The 20,992-nt window shown below is 47.4% G+C and overlaps 1 protein-coding gene across 1 annotated transcript in view; it reads left to right on the forward strand.

Annotated features, from left to right (window-relative positions):
* f (espin protein forked) overlaps positions 1 to 20,992 on the forward strand; it is a 249,298-nt gene that overhangs the window by 71,452 nt on the left and 156,854 nt on the right. Inside the window, exon 2 of the mRNA XM_077653627.1 lies at positions 20,559 to 20,753. Within this exon, the coding sequence (XP_077509753.1) occupies positions 20,635 to 20,753 (119 nt within the window). The 5' untranslated portion in view covers positions 20,559 to 20,634. The remainder of the gene's footprint in view (positions 1 to 20,558; positions 20,754 to 20,992) is intronic.

Here is a 20,992-nt window from a genome sequence, read left to right on the forward strand (position 1 = left end):
CGCTGAATTTCGTCCGCCGATGGCTGTGGGTGTGTGTGTGTGTGATTACAAGGCTGCTGTTGATTGATGAGACTATGCCTCGTAAGCGACAGGTATACGCTGGTCGCATCTCGCCTGCAGAGTGATCTGGCTCAGGGAACCACCAGGTCAGGGTCTCCTTGCCGACGCTCAGAGGGTGAAAACCGCTGTACGTACTTAGGTTACACTTACCGGGCCACCCCTGTGGCGGCGAGGATCAAGGTTCTAATTTGCGTCCCGCGTAAAAGTGGATCGCGAAGGCGAGCTTTTGCGTCGTTGTGCAACAAGTGCATTCGCGAGGCTCTCGCCGCGCTGGCTGAGCGCCTGGGAAAGAAAGGAGCCATGGCTTCAACGGCACCGGATGCTGAAGCTTACTGTTATGCTCGGCGTTGCTGCTGCTGCAAGGCTGCGGAACGTGGGTATTTGGCAACGAAGTTTGCTCCCGCATGCATTCCTTGCGTTTCATCCGTGACGTCATTAATGGACACTAAGTCGACATGATTTTTGTAACTCCAGCGAAGCGGTGGACAGTCATAAAAAATAGCGGCTGACTCAAGTGTTGGTTTGGGAGGAGCTGTCTATTCCGGCCTTAACGCACTCGTCGGACAGTTGTTGCGCGTGGGAGACGCTATGTGGTGAGGTGTTGGCTGCAGCACAACGGCCCACTGCGCGGGAAGGTAAAATAAATTCAAGCCTAACTTTGAGGACCTGGCAAGGTGCCCCATAGGCGTTCAAGGTCGGCTGCGGACGTTCTTCTAGACAGTTGAAAGTTGATAATAACCATTCACAAAAGGCAAGGGACAAGAGAAAGAGTGTTCTCACCACAACTACTGGACTATCAACTGGTTGATAGTCCAGACGTAGTGGTGTGAACACTTGTCCCTTGTCTTTTGTGTTGATAGTCCAGTCGTTGTGGTGTGAACGCTCCTTCTCTTGTCCCTTGTCTTTTGTGACTGGTTATTTTCAAATTACAATGTACCAACTGGCCCGCATTTCAACCCTTCTGTGGACAGTTGTGTCAGCCTGTATTTTGTTCCTAAATGAGTCAGCACGGCTTGCAGAGGCGAGCAATGTGTTCCGCGGCCGAGATCAAGACACGACCGCAGTCAAGTGACAGATAGTTAGACACAGTAGTCGGAAGAAGCCGAACGAATGAAATCTGTTTCTTTTTTTCTCACTTCTTGGCCCAAGTTGCTTCACAGAAACGTTGATGTTCTGTGCCTGCATTGCAGCTCAGAAAACGCAAAAACTTCCGCTATCAGCAAACCTGGCTCCCTCGTTTTCACCATACATACGAATCCTGCGCTTAGAACTGAATACATACACTGGCAGTACATTGACCATCTCAATACCACCCCCCCTCGCCTACAGCAACACCACCGCACCACGTATATCACACCAAACTACTGCACGCCGCACGTCTTTCCCACGGGGCAGGTCGTTATGAGCCCTTATATATAGACTCAGACCAGCAGCCCGCATGGCCATCAAACGGCAGGTGAACTACTCCCGACCCGTCTACCATGTACGGACGCCGTATAGCTTCGCATAAAAGACGCTCAGTACAGGCTGCGACCCCTGGTAGAAAAAAGCCTCTATATGGTACATACCTCCACCGTCAATTCACGCCCGCACCGCCACTCGACAGAGTAGCGGGAACGCGAGAGCATCGACCGACGCAACTTCTGGCACGACGTACAGTACACGCGGCCAAGTCTGCGCGGGTCCCTCATCCACCGTCATCATCCGCTCTAATCGGCACCTCGCTCGGTGGGTGCGGCGGCGTGTGATTTAATTCTCGTCCTTTTGCGAGGCCATTTAGAACACGCAGAACTCGCTCTCACAGCGAAAGCCGCCAAACCGTGCGCGCACTGCGGACCCACCCTGCCGGTCACACCTCGCGGCATCCCGAATCCTCCTCCGGCCACACATATACCACACCTGAAGAAGCAGTCGGTATACATTCATCTGTGCATCGCCATTCGGAGGCGCCATTGCATTAGTCACGGCCATTCGTGTGTGTGAGAGGTCCACGGGCTTGAACTTACTTGCTGGTCGTTTTTCAGCGCTACGCACGTTGCAAGCTGCAGAGAGAAGAGGCTCCGTTCCAGTTAAGTAGTCGGGTTGGGTGTACCCAGAAGTACAGGTACAGCTTCGGCGCGGTTTTTTGCCTGGCGCGTGCCATTGCTTCTGAACCACCGCGGCTGCGTTATATTTAGTTTTCCGTAACGCTGATGAGCGATTGCGCGGGCAAGACATACAGTCTTCATTTTTTCTCGGAGCTGGTCAAAAGGACTATTCATAGTACATAGCACCAGTCAAGCGTTTCGAAGTATTTGTGACTCACCTCGCAGAAGCCTGGGCGAATCGGTGGTTCTTCCTACTTATTTATATGGAAGGAATGCACGCTGCTGATGCTTCTGATGGTTGATCGCGGTTTTCGCGGACAGAATCAGAAAACGCGCTCGAGATCTCTCGCTTCTGCCAGTGCAGTCCACCGCGCTCGGGCTATTTCGGTCGAATGGTCACGCGCTGTTAGAGACGCTTGCGCTCTTCTACAACCGTAACGGGTTCATATTGGGAGTTTATATCGACGCTTCGAACCCCTACAACCAATTAATCTATTCTTGAAGCATCTAACTGCTTGGTTCGCCAATCAGAGCAGTTAGACCCGCCGTGCTGCACGTTGGGGTATAGATATTAATCCGGGCGCAATTATAAAATCTGCACTGGCCTCTCGATGCAGTTCGTGTGAGTGCAGATGGCTTCTCTGCTTACCTCCGAATAAGTAAGGTCTGCTAGCTAAGAGGCGAAATCGCAGGAGAACCTGACTTTGTCAGGCTTCAGTGCTCGACTGAATCAACAAAGCTGACTTCCAGAATAAAGACAACCTAGGAAAGAACGGTCAAGCTATGCGCGTATGGGCACAAATGCAATTCAAAAATATGGCAGGCTGCAAACGTGAATGTTCCTGAAATAGTGCCATGAAGCACTCAGAGAAGCACAGCTGGGGAAACACGTGCGGGACACAAGACACGTACACTAGCTAGCAAATGTAGACAACCTTTCTTCATGGTGATTTTTTCGTTCGGACTTCATTTGTTTCAGTGCAATTTCTTACACTAAGGAATAATAACGGTATAGTACATTATAGTTACATATTCTTTTTCATCCTAATTCCTGCTCCGTCCATTGCTAATCATACCGGGACGATAACTACATAAGCACTGACGGTTTTGTTACAATGACGTCGTGTGTCCCAAATGAGACAGTGTTTCGCCCTCGCGACTCGGGCGTGGCATTGAGCACTCCAACGAGTAAACAGGCTGGGAATGGACCGTTAGGCCGCACTTTCGGGAGAGGTGCGCCGCTCTGGAATGGTGTCGACCGTGCAGCGCCGCAGCGCAATGTACACACCGTCGCTGAGAGGCGTGTCGTCCCAGCCCCTGCGACGCCTAGTTGCGTACGTGGGTAAACTCGGCTCCTGCGCTTCGACACGCCGCGACAATTAAATACTCGTCTCGGCACAACGCCCATGCGCACACCCGTCGGTTACAGGCGAGCTTTGGTTACTGCGAGAACGCTGTGCAGCTGCTGAAGCGAAGCGCAGAACACACAGCACTGTAGGCGCAGCCTTGGAGCAATGCTTTGAACAGAAGCCGAAAGGGTCAGCCTTACGATTCACAGGCCTTGCTACTGTGGGAGTACTGCTAGTCGCAACGAAGGGATGAATGCGAGTGTTGAAACTTGTGCGCATAGGAATGGAAGCCCTGTTTATAATAGACCTTTAGATTTTTGTCCATTGAAAAGCAGGCCGGCTCATGCGATTGATAGCGCGGCTATCAATTACGACAATTACGACCACCGCAGCGGGCGAAGCGAAATAGCTGGGTTGTGCTAAAGGTACTTTTCAAAACGAAATCGAGTACGAATAGCGTTGCTTAAAACTGAACCGATTACAAATCGAATACGAATTGAGTCGTGCTGGCCCGAAAGACGCGGGTTCGATCCCGGCCGCGGCGGTCGAATTTCGATGGAGGCGAATTTCTAGAGGCCCGTAGACTGTGCGATGTCAGTGCACGTTAAAGAACCCCAGGTGGTAGAAATTTCCGGAGCCCTCCACTACGGCGTCCCTCATAGCCTGAGTCGCTTTGGGAGGTTAAGCCCCCATAAACCAACATAAACCAAACGAATTGAGTCCAATACTAATACAATTGAATACGAATCCAATATTTTTAGTAATATTATGTATTAGTATGTTAACTCTACGGTTGTCACGCTATATCTATAGAAAAAAATACATTTTGCTACTGATAACAACAGCGAATAATCTAGCACCACATGTCAGTAGATGAGAGCGCCGAGAGCTACTTGTGAGCTAGACTTTGATTTGAGCTAGTTGGTTGCCGCATGACATGGTTTATGCAAAAAGCGTACATGGCCACTCACTGCAAAAACTGCAAATGCCGTCGCGGTTTTGAAATCACTAAATTCATTGCAAATTCTAAAGACAGATTGGAGCGTAAAATAATAGAAGTATATTACATCAAGCAGAGCGGCCATATCTGCATAAGCAAGCCATCTGTGTCGCTGTCAGACGAAGAGATTAGTTTTCTTAATGAGTCTTTGTAAGCGTTATAATAATTGCTTTGCTCCTTTTGGAACGTGTGCCTTTGTTATGTCACCTCTTGTATCTGTTTTGCTTTCATCTTTTTGCCTGCTCGTGTGGTTATCAAGGGCTTTTTCCATGAATAAACTTAGTTGGAAGTTGGCGCCAATCCTGTCTTGTGTGTGTTGTCTCCGCCTTTTAGCGCCAGTACGCTTTTTGCGTAAACCATGTCATGCTATTTATGAGCCATAGCCTCCGAGATCGGGCATCGAATCAGGGTTCGCTGAGCCTGCCGGAATTCTACCGCGTTGCCCAATCTTGGAGGCCATGTATTTACATTTTAAACGTTTTCTACTCGAATGGACCGAGACTGATCGCGGCAGCATGCTGTGCGACGTCGAGTGGGCCCCGTTTTTGAAAGAGTCGTCTAAAACTACAACGTGATTTATTTGAATTTCGTAGTAGTTTTTCGAACAGTATTAAAAAACTTGAGAGAAAAGTTGATCCATATAGAATAATTTTGAAAGTGCATTATTTGATTCGTTCGACGAAGCAAATAGGAGAATATTCGATTCGGTTGGTTTGGTTTGGTTTTTGGTTTGGTTTTTGAGGAAAGTAAATGACCCAGTATCTGTCTCACATATCGGCGGACACCTGAACCGCGCCGTAAGGGAAGAGATAAAGGAGGGAGTGAAAGAAGAAAGGAATAAAGAGGTGCCGTAGTGGAGCAATATTCGGTTCGGAAATTTCGAATTTCGCATACCCCTGGAAAATAGGCAATTGGCACGCGTCGGGGTCATCACCCTTACAAAAATTTCTTAATGTTCATAGACTTCCGTCTATAAAGTCTATAGAGTGTCTGCAGACAAATACTACAAAATAGTCTATAGGAAATACAAATCCGATAGGCAGTCTATGGACAATCTATAGATTTATGGCCACACACTTCTAGTGGACTTTTGTCTACAGACAGCATATAGACTATGAATAGACAAAAATTAATTATCTATAGGAAAGAAGTAGAGGCTAAAAAGTCTATATAGACTGTCTATAGACTATTTTTATAAGTGCAGTGTAACTCTGTCTGCTGTACGGTGACAAAGGAATGCAGCCTCGAACAGGCGGGTGTTGCAGGGACTCGAGCCCAGCCATGCAAAGGTCAGAGCAGACTAACCTAGCGCTATCATGACTCAGTGATTCAGTGTCAGTTCTGCAGTTACCGAGCACTCCGAAATGTCACGTCGCAGGGTATTTACATCTTCATTAAGAAGCCTCTTCAGCAGCCCTTCCCAGTCGTTTCCTGGGCGGTACGCGTATGTAGAGCTCGTCAGAGGAAGCTAGAGTCATCCAGCTGCAGAGGGTATCCAGTGACGAGGGATGGCCGGGTGCCCTCGACCTTGCCGGGCTTTGTCTCCCGCCCATTTGTGGTGCGTCGGAAATCCGGCGTCAGGTGAGGCTGGAGGTTACGAGGTGGGGAGGCTTTGCCCGAGGCGAGCCTTTTTTGCAGCAGCAACCTCTTCTCGCTGGTCGCGATCTCGTGTCTTGAAGAGTGGCGGGCCCTGCCTACAGCCGTTTCTGAGAACACGCAAAGAAGACACCGCCCACAGTCTCTTTTTGTAATGACCTCGAGAAGCCAGTTTTCTCAGAGGACGCCGCATTCATTAAGAGACTCAAGAAAGGTGTGTCTACTGCGCTCCTGCGTAGATTTAAAAAGAGCAAAGTGGTCTATCTTAAGAGCGCATAATTGTGCCATGAGCACGCGAAGCATGCCGTCTTCATTTTTACCGCACGCGATGACCTTTGTGGCATGGTCGGATTGTAGTCCCCGGTGGCGTGGCGCGTCTTGAAGGAGGCCCGTAATTATTGTTCGGTTCTTCTGGTAAAACCTGACATTCGTTGGTTAGGTAAATGACGAAGTGACGTCTTTTGAAGGAGTTTCAAGCCCGCGGCAAAGCAGAAACAGCAGTGCACTCCTCTAGATTATATCAATTCCTCTTGACGAAATAACCATCATCGCCAATTGAAGAAAAATTACTTTCACTGACTGATTATCTGAAAGCCGAGGTGGTCTGCGCGCGCACGCACGCACGCACGCACACACACACACGCCACGCGCATCCGCCACGCACATACACACGCACACACGCACACGCACGCACGCACGCCACGCACACACACACACACACACACACACACGCGCACACACACACACACACACACACACACACACACACACACACACACACACACACACACACACACACACACACACACACACACACACACACACACACACACACACACACACACACACACACACACACACACACACACACACACACACACACACACACACACACACACACACACACACACACACACACACACACACACACACACACACACACACACACACACACACACACACACACACACACACACACACAGACACACACACACACACACACACACACACACGCGCGCGCGCGCGCGCACACACACAAACACGCACGCACTCACACACAAAGTGTATCAAGCCCAGGCTAATACTACTCGCCATCGCATCACATTTTACTGTGTCCCTGTTTGGTCGTGCACTCTAAACAGAAAGGAGTAAAAAAAAGTAAACTGTCCTCTAGCATACAATCGCGAGTAAAGAAGATTACCACAATGACATCAGCGGAGCGCCGAAAATCCCACCGGGCGGCTGGCTCGGGGCCGTGCGTTGCGAACAACGTGGCATTTTTCTTATCGGCATGTTCGTAACCGCAGCTCCGAGCGTCTTTACCTGCCGCTCTGGTGACACGTGACAAGTGCTGATCTTTTTTACTCGCGACTGTACACCCATTTAGAAAGTGTGTGCGCTAAAGGACAGCTTGCTCAGTTTTTACTCCCATATAGGCGTATTCGTGTTTAGATTGTATGCATGAATCAGTGGATGAAATATACAGCGCAAAAAAAAAACAGTTCATAAGCCACAACATCACCTACACGCTGCAAACATAGTGGTGGGGGACTTATACGAGAAAACAAGCGCGCCTATTCCGGGACGAAATTAGCCCACGATAATAGTGCGATAAAGCTAGCAGCAGTAGACGTTAAACCTCGAAAGCAACCCAGTGAGTTAGCAGGGCGGGCAGTTGTTGCACTTAATTCGTACTAACTACTAGAAGCCGCAGTCTGACGAGTCATAAAACCACTCTGAGCGTTTTTCCCAGGCTGTGGCCAGTCTACTACACCACCTGTTTTCTTTAAGCGCGGCGCCTCTTTCGAAAAGGCGGACGGTTCTTCTGCTGCAACGACCGCCCACGTCTATAGACCGCATGCATGTCTGATGCGGCCAGTCCGCACAACGCGTCCGAAGCGCCAGGCGGTTTTGTGTACGGGTGTACACTTGCGGGCGAGGCGCGACGCACCACGCGTTCACAAAGCAGCGTACGGCCTACGCATTTTTCGGTACAAGGTGTCGGTGAACTCGCAAATAGAAAGGTCGTCGCCAACACGTGAAAGTTTTGCTACGGGGCACACACCTTCCAGTGGAGGCGTTAGCGTGAAGAATAGGTGCGCAAATGCATGAATACGTAAAGCCCAAATAAAGTAGGGCTCGCAGCACGTTTTCCTTTATATATTCGTTGCCTGTTTTTAGCACAAGCTGTGACGTGTTCAAGAAACGTGTAAGTTGGAACGGCTGCAAACATCAGCCTTGTGGAAAATTCGACTGGTCTATCTGGAGCAGGCAGTACCGGCGTCTTCTCGTTAACGAAGTTTTTACCGTAAAATATGGTGGGCTTATTTGCTCCTAAAGGTAGGCTTTCAGGGGAGTTTTGTAGCGAGTGCACTTAACATTGCAAGGGGTGCAGAGTGTCTTCCCAAACGTATGCACTGCTTAGAAGACACAAAAAGGCAGAATGACATACGAGTGAAGTAATGCATGCGTTTTGGAAGATGATCAACCATCTGGCCACTGTGTTGGCATTGTGTGCAGAATGTCCATGGTATAGGTTCTCATACGGTGAGATTAGAATTGTGCACACTGAGAGCGGAGTAAAGTGCTGTCGAAGCTTTATAATTATTTAAGCCAATTAGGCTTATAGTAAACTTGCGATTTTTTTCCGAGGACTTCAGCTGAGAGAGACTGCTGGGTGTTGTAAACAGTGAACAACGCTTCCATGACGCAGCAAATGAAGCAAGCATGGAGGTCGTAAGTCGGAAATTCTGGATAGGGCAGCTTCATTTCTTATCGATGCAGGCGCGAATGAGTTGCTGAGAAGTTCATTGAGGAGAAAGGACATCGCACTTTGCGTGTGGATCAGTGGCACCGATGTCGTGAGAGGGAGCGGCACACGGAGGACGAGAACTGAAGAACTGTAGGATTCTGTGTTCATGGGTGCATGAATGTTCGCTAACTTTGGGAATATGTTTGAAGCGCGCATACGCCAGAAAAGTGTATTTTACTTTCTCTCTATGCGCTGCTTCCTGAAATCAGTCTTTCCTGCACAGTTTCATTGCGTTTGTCGTTTAACAGCGTTACCCGGTAAAAATGTGATGAATAGCAAGACGTGCTGTTTTGTCGATATCACTATAGTCTTTACGAATGACCCCGGTGAAGAGCGAATTCCAGTTCGTGATTTTTTTTCCTTATTTCCTGAAGCTTTGCTATGGCTATGACAACTGCATTAGTGAATGATTTTGAATTCATTTCTGACACTTTGATGCGTGCCGAAATATCAGCTCGCCAGCTTCGTTTCATTTCACTTACGTTGGTCGTCGCAGCCATTGCAGAGGCTGCAGGTAAAGAACCCGTCATCTCGTGCTTTGCAGTAGAGCACCATAGTCGCAGACGAAGTCCAAGCACAGTGGCTCAGTGGTTATGGCGCTCGGCTGCTGACCGGAAACGCGCGGGTGCGGCGGTCGCATTTCGATGGAGGCGAAATGCTAGAGGCCCGTTTACTGTGCGATGTCAGTGCACGTTAAAGAACCCTTAATGGTCTAAATTTTCTGGAGCTCTCCACTACGGCGTCCCTCATAGCCTGAGTCGCTTTGGGACGTTAAAGACCATAACTTAAACCAAACTAAGTTCAAGCACATGCAAACACATACGTCACAAATATGTCACAGACGCGAAACACATGGTATCACGGACTGTTGCATGATCGGCGTATATGATTTTCTTTTTCCATCTAGGTCTGTTTCTCGGGAGCCAACTTCCTGCACGCATGAGCAGACTATCCTGAGAAATCCTATCGAGCCGCAGAACGTCCCCTGCGAGTGCATGTGTTCAAATATATTTCGCTTCATTGGAAAAGATGGCATCAGTACAGCCACCGGCAGTGCTTGCGTTTACTGCATACATTGGCGCTTATGTTTAACTGAAAGCCAGCGAATAAGATACCCTGGAGGTACTTTTGTTGCCAAGGAGAGACAAAATATCCATTGCTGGTGATTTGAACGCGCGGAATAACGCCTCTCGAAGGCGAGAGATAGCGCGGGTTTTTCTTGGCAAGATACTGTCTCGACTGTTCACGTTGTTCATGCCTTATGGAAGACGAGTCGTACGCTGCATGTTTGCGCACCCAATGCAATCCTGTGCAATGATAAGACCGCATCGTATGGTTTTTCACTGCATAAACCCTTTCACTGCAGCAGTGACTTCAACTTAGTGAGCGGAGCCAGGTAAGTTGACGTCGGCCGGGTTCTGGATCGTTTCCAAAACAGTTCCGGCTGTGGAAGGCTGAGACAGTTTCGTTTGGATACGACTAAAAAATTCTCACAACCCCGCTAAGGGGAACTTATAAAACTTACACTTTTTATGAATATTTATACAGCGCCATACGTTGATCGTCGAGGTGTCACCTTGTGCACTGGGTACCACCCCTTTTGGATGTTCTTGAAATCTTTAGGAATTTCTACTGCCACAGGTGTTGAGCAATAATTAAAGCATGCTTGCGCTCTCATTCACATGCTCTGCCCACGCAACCTGCAGTGATGCTTTTTTTTATTGTTACTGAGTTTTATTTCTAACGGCGCACACAATTACAGGCGCGCTGTTGCTGTATCTTTATCAAAGGCCTTCGCCTTCAAACGGAGATCTGTTTTTCCTCCGGCGCTAAAACGCTCGGATATAAGTTGTGGAACTGCTAAGCTTGCCATATACTCGCGACAAACGCTGTCGGGGGCCGGAATCAACTTGCACAGCAAAGCAGGCTTTGTGCAACATCATGCTATGCACCACCTAATACTATTGCTGCCTAGGCTTATTTCTTAAATGGGGATACCGCGTTATGTTTAAGCCTGAGATGCTTATAGCTTCCTTTCTGGGCGAAAAATTCAGCAGAGACACCTAAGATTTCTTACGTGTAGGAATGCGCTGTCCCTGGGTGCGTTGTTTACTCGTAATATTTGTACATGCACTAAAGTTCTTTTCTACGAGTTTGTTTTTGCGCGTATGACACCACCCGGAACGCTGTATGACGAACGGCTGCATCACAATTTTGAAACGAAAGTCTGGAAGCCTGGAGAGGCATGCAATTTAAAGCGCATACGTCGTCGGTTCGAATCCCTGTCGCAAGCTAGCCTCCAACATGACTAGCACATGTAAGCTATATGCAACGAGAAAATATATGACACCACCCGGGACGCCGTCACAATTAGGGTACGAATGTCGTGAAAACTGGCGCCATATGGAGGTTGGCCAGTGAGTAATATATATATATATATATATATATATATATATATATATATATATATATATATATATATATATATATATATATATATATATATATATATATATATATATATATATATACGCACACACAGGGTGTCCACACTAACTTTAGCCAGGCTTTAAAAATATGCCGCGGCGCTCTAAGACGACGCGACCAAATGCCTGTTGCTGGCTATTGTATGGAGCAACTCACACTATTTTTGTGGTGTGCTTAATTGCATAATTAGTCGAGACTAATTAACAAACTTCACAAGCAATGAGGAAAGGCTAAAAAGTCCAATGAGAAAGTTGAACGGTCCGCCAAACGTCCAACTGAACAGTTTCTAACTTTCCATCCGTTACGTATCGGCTACTTTTCACCCACTGCAGATGCCCGCGAAATACAAAAAAAATACCACGTGAGATGCATGTCCGCTTGCGCGCCGCGATTGCAGCGCTCTCAAACGTACCGTGTAGGAACGAACAGAACATTTAGCCAGGTGTGCTGCTGATTAAAAAGGTGACAGGGCAGCAACGCAGCAGCTGGCTGTGCGATATAGGCAAGCGCTACGCTTCCCTTGTGGCGCTTGATAGCGACAAGCAGACAAAATCCTTATCGCTTGAGCTCGCGTAAATCGCGCAGCGAGCGCCAGCGTCGCAGCCTTGTCACCTTTTTTTCAGCAGCAGCACACCGGGCTAAATGATCTGTTCGTTCCTACGCGGTACGTTTGAGAGCACTTCAATCGTGGCGCGAAAGCGGGCATGTCACGTGGTATTTTTTTTGTATCTCGCGGGCATCTGCAGAGAGCGAAAAAAAGCCGATGCCTAATAGATGGACAGTTATAAACTGTTCAGTTGGACGTTTTGCGGACCGTTCTACAACTTACTTTCTTATTGGAATTTTTCGCCTATCTTCGTTGCTTGCGAAGTTGATTAATTAATCTAGACTAATTATGCAATTAAGCGCAACACAAAAATTGTGTGAGTTGAGCCATGCAATAGCCAGAAACACGCATTTGGTCGCGTCGTCTTATAGCGCCGCGGCATACCTTTAAAGCCTGGCTAAAGTTAGCGTGGACACCCTGTATAGACGAACAACATGTGTACGATTGTCTGAAGTGGCGGTGCTAGGCTTTCTGTGTGTATCATACGCGTTATTCTTGCCATACATCGCTGAGATTTTCTGCCCCATCTGCGAGTACACACCACACACACACGCCGGAAGCTTTTCTCGTAATGGTATTACTAATGCTTTCGCATTAATAAGGCAGAAGCCACAGCGAACCTGACGCGGAACATGAGGGCGAGCCTCAAGCCAAACATAAGGGTGAACACTAAGCCGAACTCATTCGAAGTACTCCGAACCGAAGAGATTTGTTTCCCGAAGTCCTTTACTTTTCAGTCAACCCCGCAAAATGTTGCGCTTTCCGTTGTATATGGCCGTCTTCATAATCTTACGTCCGTTCGCTCTGCGTCGCCAACGTTTGCGAAGGCCCCTGAAGAGCGGTCGGGCGCTATGGCGCATCAAACAGCGAAGAGGATGTCCGAGAGCAGAAAGAGAAGTTGAACATGCTGTCCGGTACGCAAAACAGAAGCGGTTGAACGCGGTGGTACGTCAAACACGTGTAGTGAATCGCGAGACCAGCGTCAGCCACGTGCCGGAAAGGAGGAGGTGTTGCCATCATGCGCTGCAGGTCGCAGGACCGCGATCACACTTGTTGCGGCTGCGTCGATGTGCTGATCGACGGAGCGGCGGCGTCGGCGTCTGGCGTTGTCCATTGTTGTTGTTGATGATGTTGTTGCCTTAGGGACACGGCACATACCCACGACGGGGGATTGGCCAGGGTTCAGAGAGGAGAGCCCTAACAAGAGGGTTGTTGTTGTTGTTGTTGTTGTTGTTGTTGTTGTTGTTGTTGTCTTGGTCGCATGGCACATACCCACGACGGGGGATTGGCCAGAGTTCGGAGGGGATACCCATAAATAGGAAATGCTGGCGACAAGCTATTTAAAGAACCTTGGGTGAAATGTCAGATTAGTTTAAAAGAAAAAGAAGGAACAACTGGTAATACATGCTTCTTCTTCTTCTTCCTTTCCTTCTTCTTCTTTTTCTTTTTCTTTTTCTTCTTCTTCCCCCTCTTCTTCTCCTTTTTCTTTTTCTTTCCTTCTTCTTCTTCTTCTTCTTCTTCTTCTTCTTCTTCTTCTTCTTCTTCTTCTTCTTCTTCTTCTTTTCCTTCTTTTTCTTCTTCTTCTTCTTCTTCTTCTTCTTCTTCTTTTCCTTCTTCTTTTTCTTCTTCTTCTTCTTCTTCTTCTCCTTCTTCTTCTTCTTCTTTCTTTCTTTCTTTCTCTTTTCCTTCTTCTTCTTCTCCTTATCTTTTTCTTCTCCTTCTTTCTCCTCTTCTTCTTTTCTTTTTCTTTTCCTTCTTCTTCTTCTTTTCTTTTTCTTTTCCTTCTTCTTCTTCCTCCTCCTCCTCTTCTTCTTTTCTTTTTCTTTTCCTTCTCCTTCTTCTTCTTCTTCCTCCTCCTCTTCTTCTTTTCTTTTTCTTTTTCTTTTCCTTCTTCTTCTTCTTCTTCTTCTTCTTCCTCCTCCTCCTCTTCTTTTTCTTTTTCTTTTCCTTCTTCTTTTTCTTTCTCTTCTTCTTCTTCTTCCTCCTAACACTGCCACATCTTCTTCGGCACGTGGCCCGTGCTGGGCATGTGGGAAGAGGATGAAAGGGAGAAAGACTTTTATGCAAAGAAAATATTGAAAACAAGGGCAGCTAAACATCAAAAGCAGCGAAGGAAGCCGAGTGAGCTTTGCGGCTAAGAAAAGCGGCACGTGAAGAAAACGCGGTAGGAATCGATTGTGGGCACCATCATCTGTGGGACGTCCTATAGGGTGCGCTATGTCTTTCCTTCAGTGCATCTTCAGCTTACCTTCGCTCTCAACGACAAGCTATAGACTGTCAATGTTTTCGTTTTTGCTTGTGCTACAGCGATAATAACGTTTCGTGTGATCCACCGTTGTGGCGATTAATCTGCATTTCTTATCAATACTGAACCATTCGACCGAAATAATGCACTTTTAATGCGTTTGGCGTCCTTGGGGGCACCGACTACTCGGCATATATGCTTGCTTAAAACTGTCCTTGTATGTGCATTCGATCGTCAGTGATTGAATAGCTTGTATAAACCAGTACACCCTGCTTGCGTTTCCGCATCACAGTCCATGTTCTAGTTCAATCTTCCTGACAGGTGTTGCAGTCTGTCGCTGTTAATTGTAATCGCTTATATTCGACGTTATGCTGCGGAGGTATAGCGCTATAGCCTCTTAAAAAGTATCTTCAACTAAGCTTTCTGCGAAACGCAACGCAGAATCGTCGCTGCTGTACGGTAGCTCGATACTGCCAACCTTGTAAAAAAAATGCAACAGAAGTCGCTCCCTCGCTCCAATTCTGCGTTCGCTGCGGCTGCTTCGCATTATGCGCGAGAATAGAGATTAAACCGAGAGACCCCCGCTGGGGACCCAAGCTGGGATTAAAAATGTTTAGGAAACGAATCGAACGTTTGCTTTGCAAATACTTCTCACTGGTTGTATACGACTAGTCCCGCATGCCCGCAGACAGGCATATAAGAGGAGCAGTATTTAGGTCACAAGCATATTCAGAGCAGCGGGGTAAAAGATGGCCTCCAACGCGGCACGCCAAGTCCACGAGGGACGATTATAATGGACGCCGTCGCATGCGGAATACAAAAACACGGCTTTCTTCTTCTTCTTTACCGTGAGAGTATAACGCTCACACACGCACATGCACACACACACACACGCATGTGCGTGCCCGTTGTGACACAGCAACAGCTCTCGAGAGCGTAATTGTAAATGCACCGCTCCCGCGCGAGAGATCAAGGCTGATGAAAATCACACCAGCCAACGTCAAGGCGAGACAAGAATCGGACGAGAAAATGCAGGGACCTTCGGTCCCGCCCGTAGAGCATGCATCTGTTCTTTTTCCGAAAGCTTCTCGCTTTGTTTCTTGCGCCTTCTTGGCTGGCACCACCGAGAAAGTGAGAGAGAGAGAGAGAAGGAGAAGAAAGAAGACAGGTGGAAAGAAATATAAGAGCGGGCAGGTAGGAAGAGAAGGAAAAGCACAGCGTGACTCACGCTATACGTTTAGTTATCGCGCACAGATTTCCGTGGCTCGGAACGGAAGCTATTAAGGTAACCGCGCGAGGTGAGCCAACAATTCTCACGAGAGCCTTTCCCTCGCTCGTTGGCGGCGAAACCACGAAGGGACACTGCTCCAGCCTCTATTCTTTACAGCCGCTGAAAATGTGCCCACAGCGACGGACTAATTTTCTCATTGCACGGTAGCAAAGTAAGACGTTCAAACGGGAGCCGCTTATGCGCCAACGCCAAGTGCACGTTCAATAGAGACGGATGTAGGAAGACGTCGCATTAGAGAGTTTTAGCATAGTGTGGACGTATTAGCGTAAACGTATACCGAATTTACTCGCTGCGCGGCCAGGTGGAATGCACGCCTGCCACTGCGCTTTATTTATTTTATTTAACAAATACTGCAGGCCCTAAGTGGGCCCTAGCAGGAGGAGCGAAAAAAAATACAGCATTGTGAATATTAATTCATCGCTCGAAAGATACGTAAGTAAAATACACTGAGACATGTTCAACTCTTACAATAAAACATGCATAAATACGAAACACGACTATGAGGTAGACGACAACAATTTGTCAGTGGAATCAATGGACATGATGACATCAGAAGGCAGCTTGTTCCATTCCTCGATAGTGCGTGGATAAAAAGAATATTTAAAGGCATTAATTTTAGTTTGGTACGGCGGATACGTCTACTCTTGCGCAGTAGGAAAGAGTAATTCCGTATACGTCTACGATAATGCGTCCTCACTATGCTAAAGCTGTCTATTGTCTGTACCGAAAACATGAGCTTACTAAGCACTTGATGACATGTGACCAGGGGCGTATTTATGGATGACTCTTGGAGGAAGCTTAGGTTAAGGGGAAGTTTTTATACGTGCGATGCATTTCTTGGCTTTTCTTCACCGAAATAAATCCAATTGGAGTTTTCGGGGTCTTTTTCGAAGGTAGCTTCGTGTAAGCTTCACTGTTTTCCTTCTTTTGCGCTGACAGATAATACTACACTAATCAGAAATAAAGCCAGTAATAACAGCCGTACTTGGCTCTGTTCGCATTTTCTCATCATTGTCTAGCTGCTTTCTATACCGCAAGTAGTAAGTGGGGTCGTTTACAAGTACCGCAGGTCATTTCGTAAGGTTACCTCGTGGTCTTGACCATGGCCTGCATATGTCACGTCGCGACAAATCGTTTTTCATAATTATTAATCATTAAAGTTCGAAATTTACTCGGGTCATTATCGGCGGTAATCAATTAGTTGATACGGGTTGTGTCATTGTATGGACGTAACATCGCGTATTTATTCATAAGACAAGTATCCTGACTGCTTATCGATACATTATCGACAAAAGCGCTTCCTTTGTCGTGGTTCAGGGTTAAAGGATTCTGGCCTTGGCCGCAGCCCGCAGCCAAAGCCTTAGACGTCACTGGGAGCTTTAAGCACTCATTTACTTCTCTTTAGACGCTTTCGTATTAGGCCTTCGAAAACAATATGTTGACCTGCTCTCACAAATGATTTCTTGCCTCACGAAACTCTTCAAGAGCTTTATCTTCCTGGTGCTATTGTTATCCCTTAGCCCTTAGGGAAAGTTTCGCGAGCAACCTGCATATATACGCTGTTTCTCGCCGTTAGGGACTCAGGCATCGTGATTCGTTGGATTGTGATTAACCTCCGTGCCATGCATGCCATCCTGAAGAAAAACAAACTGAAACCTACGAGCAAGACAGTCTTGCACAGCGCTACAGGTTGCTTGCTTCGAGGGGTCACCTGAGGCGTGGCCGAACCTCATTAAACATAACTTCCTCGCATTCATGCCCACCGGAGAGGCAGTTTTCATGACCACTAGCGGACGTTCCAACTCCGCTTACTACATAACACCACGATGCTTCAGGGCTAATGGAACAAAACACGACTAAATCTGATTGACGCTCCTGTATTAAGGACACATATATACCATCGCCTTGTTGCGCTAAAATACTGTCCGCGGCCGACCTAAATTGCCTTCTAGAACATACGGGTACCAATGAACCCCCTGAGTGTATATTTCTCGGCCAACGAATGGATGGTCGATAACTATTCTGGATTCTTTGTTTTTGTTGTGCTGTTGGGGTGTTTCCTTTACTTTTATTGGTTCTGTGTACACATTAGACATCGGGATAACAACCTGGCCATCGAGACCCGGTCCCCCGTAACTAACTGCAAGTTGTTTGTTGTTTGCGCTCACCCTCCGCGCTGTCAAGGAGGCGGGCAGTGTTCGTAACATGTTTATCGCCTCGCCGCCTGCGCCCTACTCCGGGCTCCCGAAATCCGGTTCCACCCGCTGCTCCTCTTGCGTTGAGGCATCACCTCTCAAGGCACCCAATTTGGATCGTGGACCCTATACAGTTGCAATCCTGCTGTGCAGCTGACAGGTCGTTCATACAGAGCCGTTTGCAAAGCACGGTGGTGCCCTGCGGTTTGTTAGCGGAGCGCGGCAGGTTTTGCGTGCGGAAGGAGGAGTAATGCTTCGTCTGGTTCGGCTGGCCGGTTGTATTTCGAGAGGATTTTCAAATTCGGTGACTATATATACGGGGTGTTTCACCTAAAACTTTCCACAATATTTTTGGCTGCGTCGCGCCAAAATACGTGGGGTTTCGAGCAGCTTGCAGGCAAAGCAACCTCTCCAGTGCACATAACAAGTCAAAAGAGTGAAAATTTATTGGGCCACGGCGCCGAATATAACCGTGTTTTCGAAATTCTAAAAACTGATATGGACGTTAATTACGATGGGCTATGCTTCTCTCAGTAATTAAAGCGCGTAACAGCAATAGTTAGAAAGCTAACTATTCAAATATTAGTTCGCCAGCCTGCTAGATAGCTCATCTTAGCCGCATTTTGATGTAGTGAAACGCTGACTATCCTCTCTCATGTCTCTCCATTTAACCTTGCCCTCTGCCAGCTGCGGCCACCGTATTCTATGGAGAAAGAAACGATCTCCTAACTCAAAAAAGGCTATTTTTAAAAATTGTCGAGTCTTGCGTGGAACACCCTGTATATAGGCATATATTATTCGCTGCTTGCTTGACGCGCATATGGCGTAAAAATTGCGCGCTCGATAGAAAGATAGGGGAGAGGGAAGGCGGGGAGGTCAACCAGAACGACGTTCTTGTTTACCCTGAACTTAGCAAAGGGAAACAAGGGTTGTAATAGAGAAAAAGAAAAAGAAAACATTGTGTGAAGTAATCGTGAACGACGTCAACTAAGGACAGTCGTGCAGCATTGTCATAATCTGTCGCGCATGTGCGATGCCCTCAGGGTGCGAATTAGTGCCCAGGAGGCCCCCAGGGACCGCTGCCTACGTGGCCATCGTCCCAGGATTTTTATCTCCGTCACCAGGCTTGGAGAGAGGACGTCTAGAGAACAGCACTGGGCACGGGTGGAGATATATTCCAAATATATATGCATAAATTGACACTCATCTGCACATACGCGCATACCACGAAGTACGCGTATTACAGGGGACGCATGAAAGTAAACCATACAATACGCGAACAGCATCAAAATCGGAAGTTTTTTTTTATTTTTTACAGAACAAATACCTGCGGGGTCAATTATGACTGAAAAGATTACTCCACTTCGGAAACGATTAATAAAATATGTTTATGTTCATTATTCATCAAAAAATATTTCGGTTTGCTTGCGTTGGCATTGGCCCGTTAGCATTTTCATTTGTCCTGGAAAACACATCCAGGCGTTATACATAGCACATGCATTTCTGAAGGCACGCTTGGTGGCGACACCAATTTCATATCCGCCCGAAAGCTCGCACGGTTCTTCTTTCCGCTGCCGGTAAAGACCCTTGCACGATATGAAACGGACAAGCATCAGCTCTGAAGCCTTCTCGATAGCTGTTCCTTCGCATCAGGAGGCCAACAGAGTTGAGAGATAGGTTATCACATTTCCACGTTCTCACGATAGGTTCCTATTGAGTGTGCATTAGGTTCTTGCTTCTTTACTCCGTCCTTTTACTTTTCTGCTTCTTTTTATACCTTTCGTCCCGTGCATCAGTGTCAAACAGAGCTCATTCTCATCTTTACTCTGTCTGCTGTTCTTTTTCCTCTTTCTTTCTATCTTGTCACCTGGAGTTAACATTGAATCGGTAATAGATAGTAACACCGAACATGCAGACGCCACATTTGTCTCCGATTTGTCAAATACTGTTTGTTACCATATGAGCGTCCAGGAAAATCAAACCAGAAGGAGCACTTGGAGGAAAAATTCAAAAAAGAAAACGCACAGGTGATCGTACGATGTGATGCGATAAATCGGCGTTAGATGTGTTGGTTGTACATTTTCGGTTTCACAATGAACTCCTTCCCATAGCATATTTGAACTCGATTTCGCCGTCTCTTTTTCGTTCCTCTACTGCGTGGGCTTCTGGTGCAAAGACGGCTGGAGGGTGGAGGGTGTTAGGTGGGAGATGTGTTGTCAAAGAAGGGTACTCGGAGGTACACCCACTCGTGCAAAGCCTGATTTCTCACCTGCTGCAAAAATGCTCTCCCCTCATTTTTTCGTTAATCGCAGCTGCGGAAGATCTTTTTTCTCAGCGTGCTCAACGCATACATACGGCACTACTAACTACTACTAATACCTTCACTAAACCCGTCTTTGCTCCTATATATACCAACGGAATTAGCTACCACAGCTAATAACTAATGAGCACTACCAAGAATTATTCAATAATTTGCTCTCAGATGGTTTCTATCATTAGTTGTCGTTTGCATACCTCTTCTGCTCCTCCTCAGTGGCTTCGTAGTTTTGTACTTTGCATATATTTTCAGCGTTAGTTTTGTTCACTTATCCGAACATTTTTTTAATGCAAAAATGACGCTGGTGCACAACTGATGCTTATGAGCCTCCTCATAGAATGCGTCCACCTGGGGACTTTACAAGTTATTAAGTCATGACTACGATTATGAAAGCGACGATGGTGATGAATGAACACAAAGGAGTGCTCAGTCCTCGCAGCGCCATCGGCAGACGTGGGAGAGATTTCAAAAACAACGATCCTCTCTCTCTCTGCTCTGTTTTTCCTCTGCAGGCACGGTCGTTGGCGGGTGCTCCGCTGGTTGCTCCTGGCGGCGGGTGGTGGTGGAGGCCACCAGCAGGGTGGCGCCATGGCGCCCACTGTGGCCGCCCTGCAGTCCCGGACGGGGGCCCTGGCCCTGCACTACGCGGCAGCCAAGGGATGCCTCGACTGCGTCGTCCTTCTCACCGAGTCCTGCCCGGAACTCGGGTCAGTACTCCTCGCATTCCCCGCAAGTGGACGGGAACAATGATGGCCGCCCTTCACAGCCTGCCCTTTCCACTGAAATGTGCTTGGCCATCTTTTTGGTCTGAAATGCGCTCGGAGGCGAACAAAAAGATTATGTGGTACTGCGAATATATCAGACAAAGGTTTGCAGATTAGGAACTCGTCAGAATGTGTATGCGAAAGAGGCTATCAGTCACTGAAATCAAAGAAAGCGTTAGGCG

The sequence above is a fragment of the Amblyomma americanum genome, chromosome 2 (assembly GCF_052857255.1).
Source record: "Amblyomma americanum isolate KBUSLIRL-KWMA chromosome 2, ASM5285725v1, whole genome shotgun sequence".
In the NCBI taxonomy this organism is placed as follows: domain Eukaryota; kingdom Metazoa; phylum Arthropoda; class Arachnida; order Ixodida; family Ixodidae; genus Amblyomma; species Amblyomma americanum.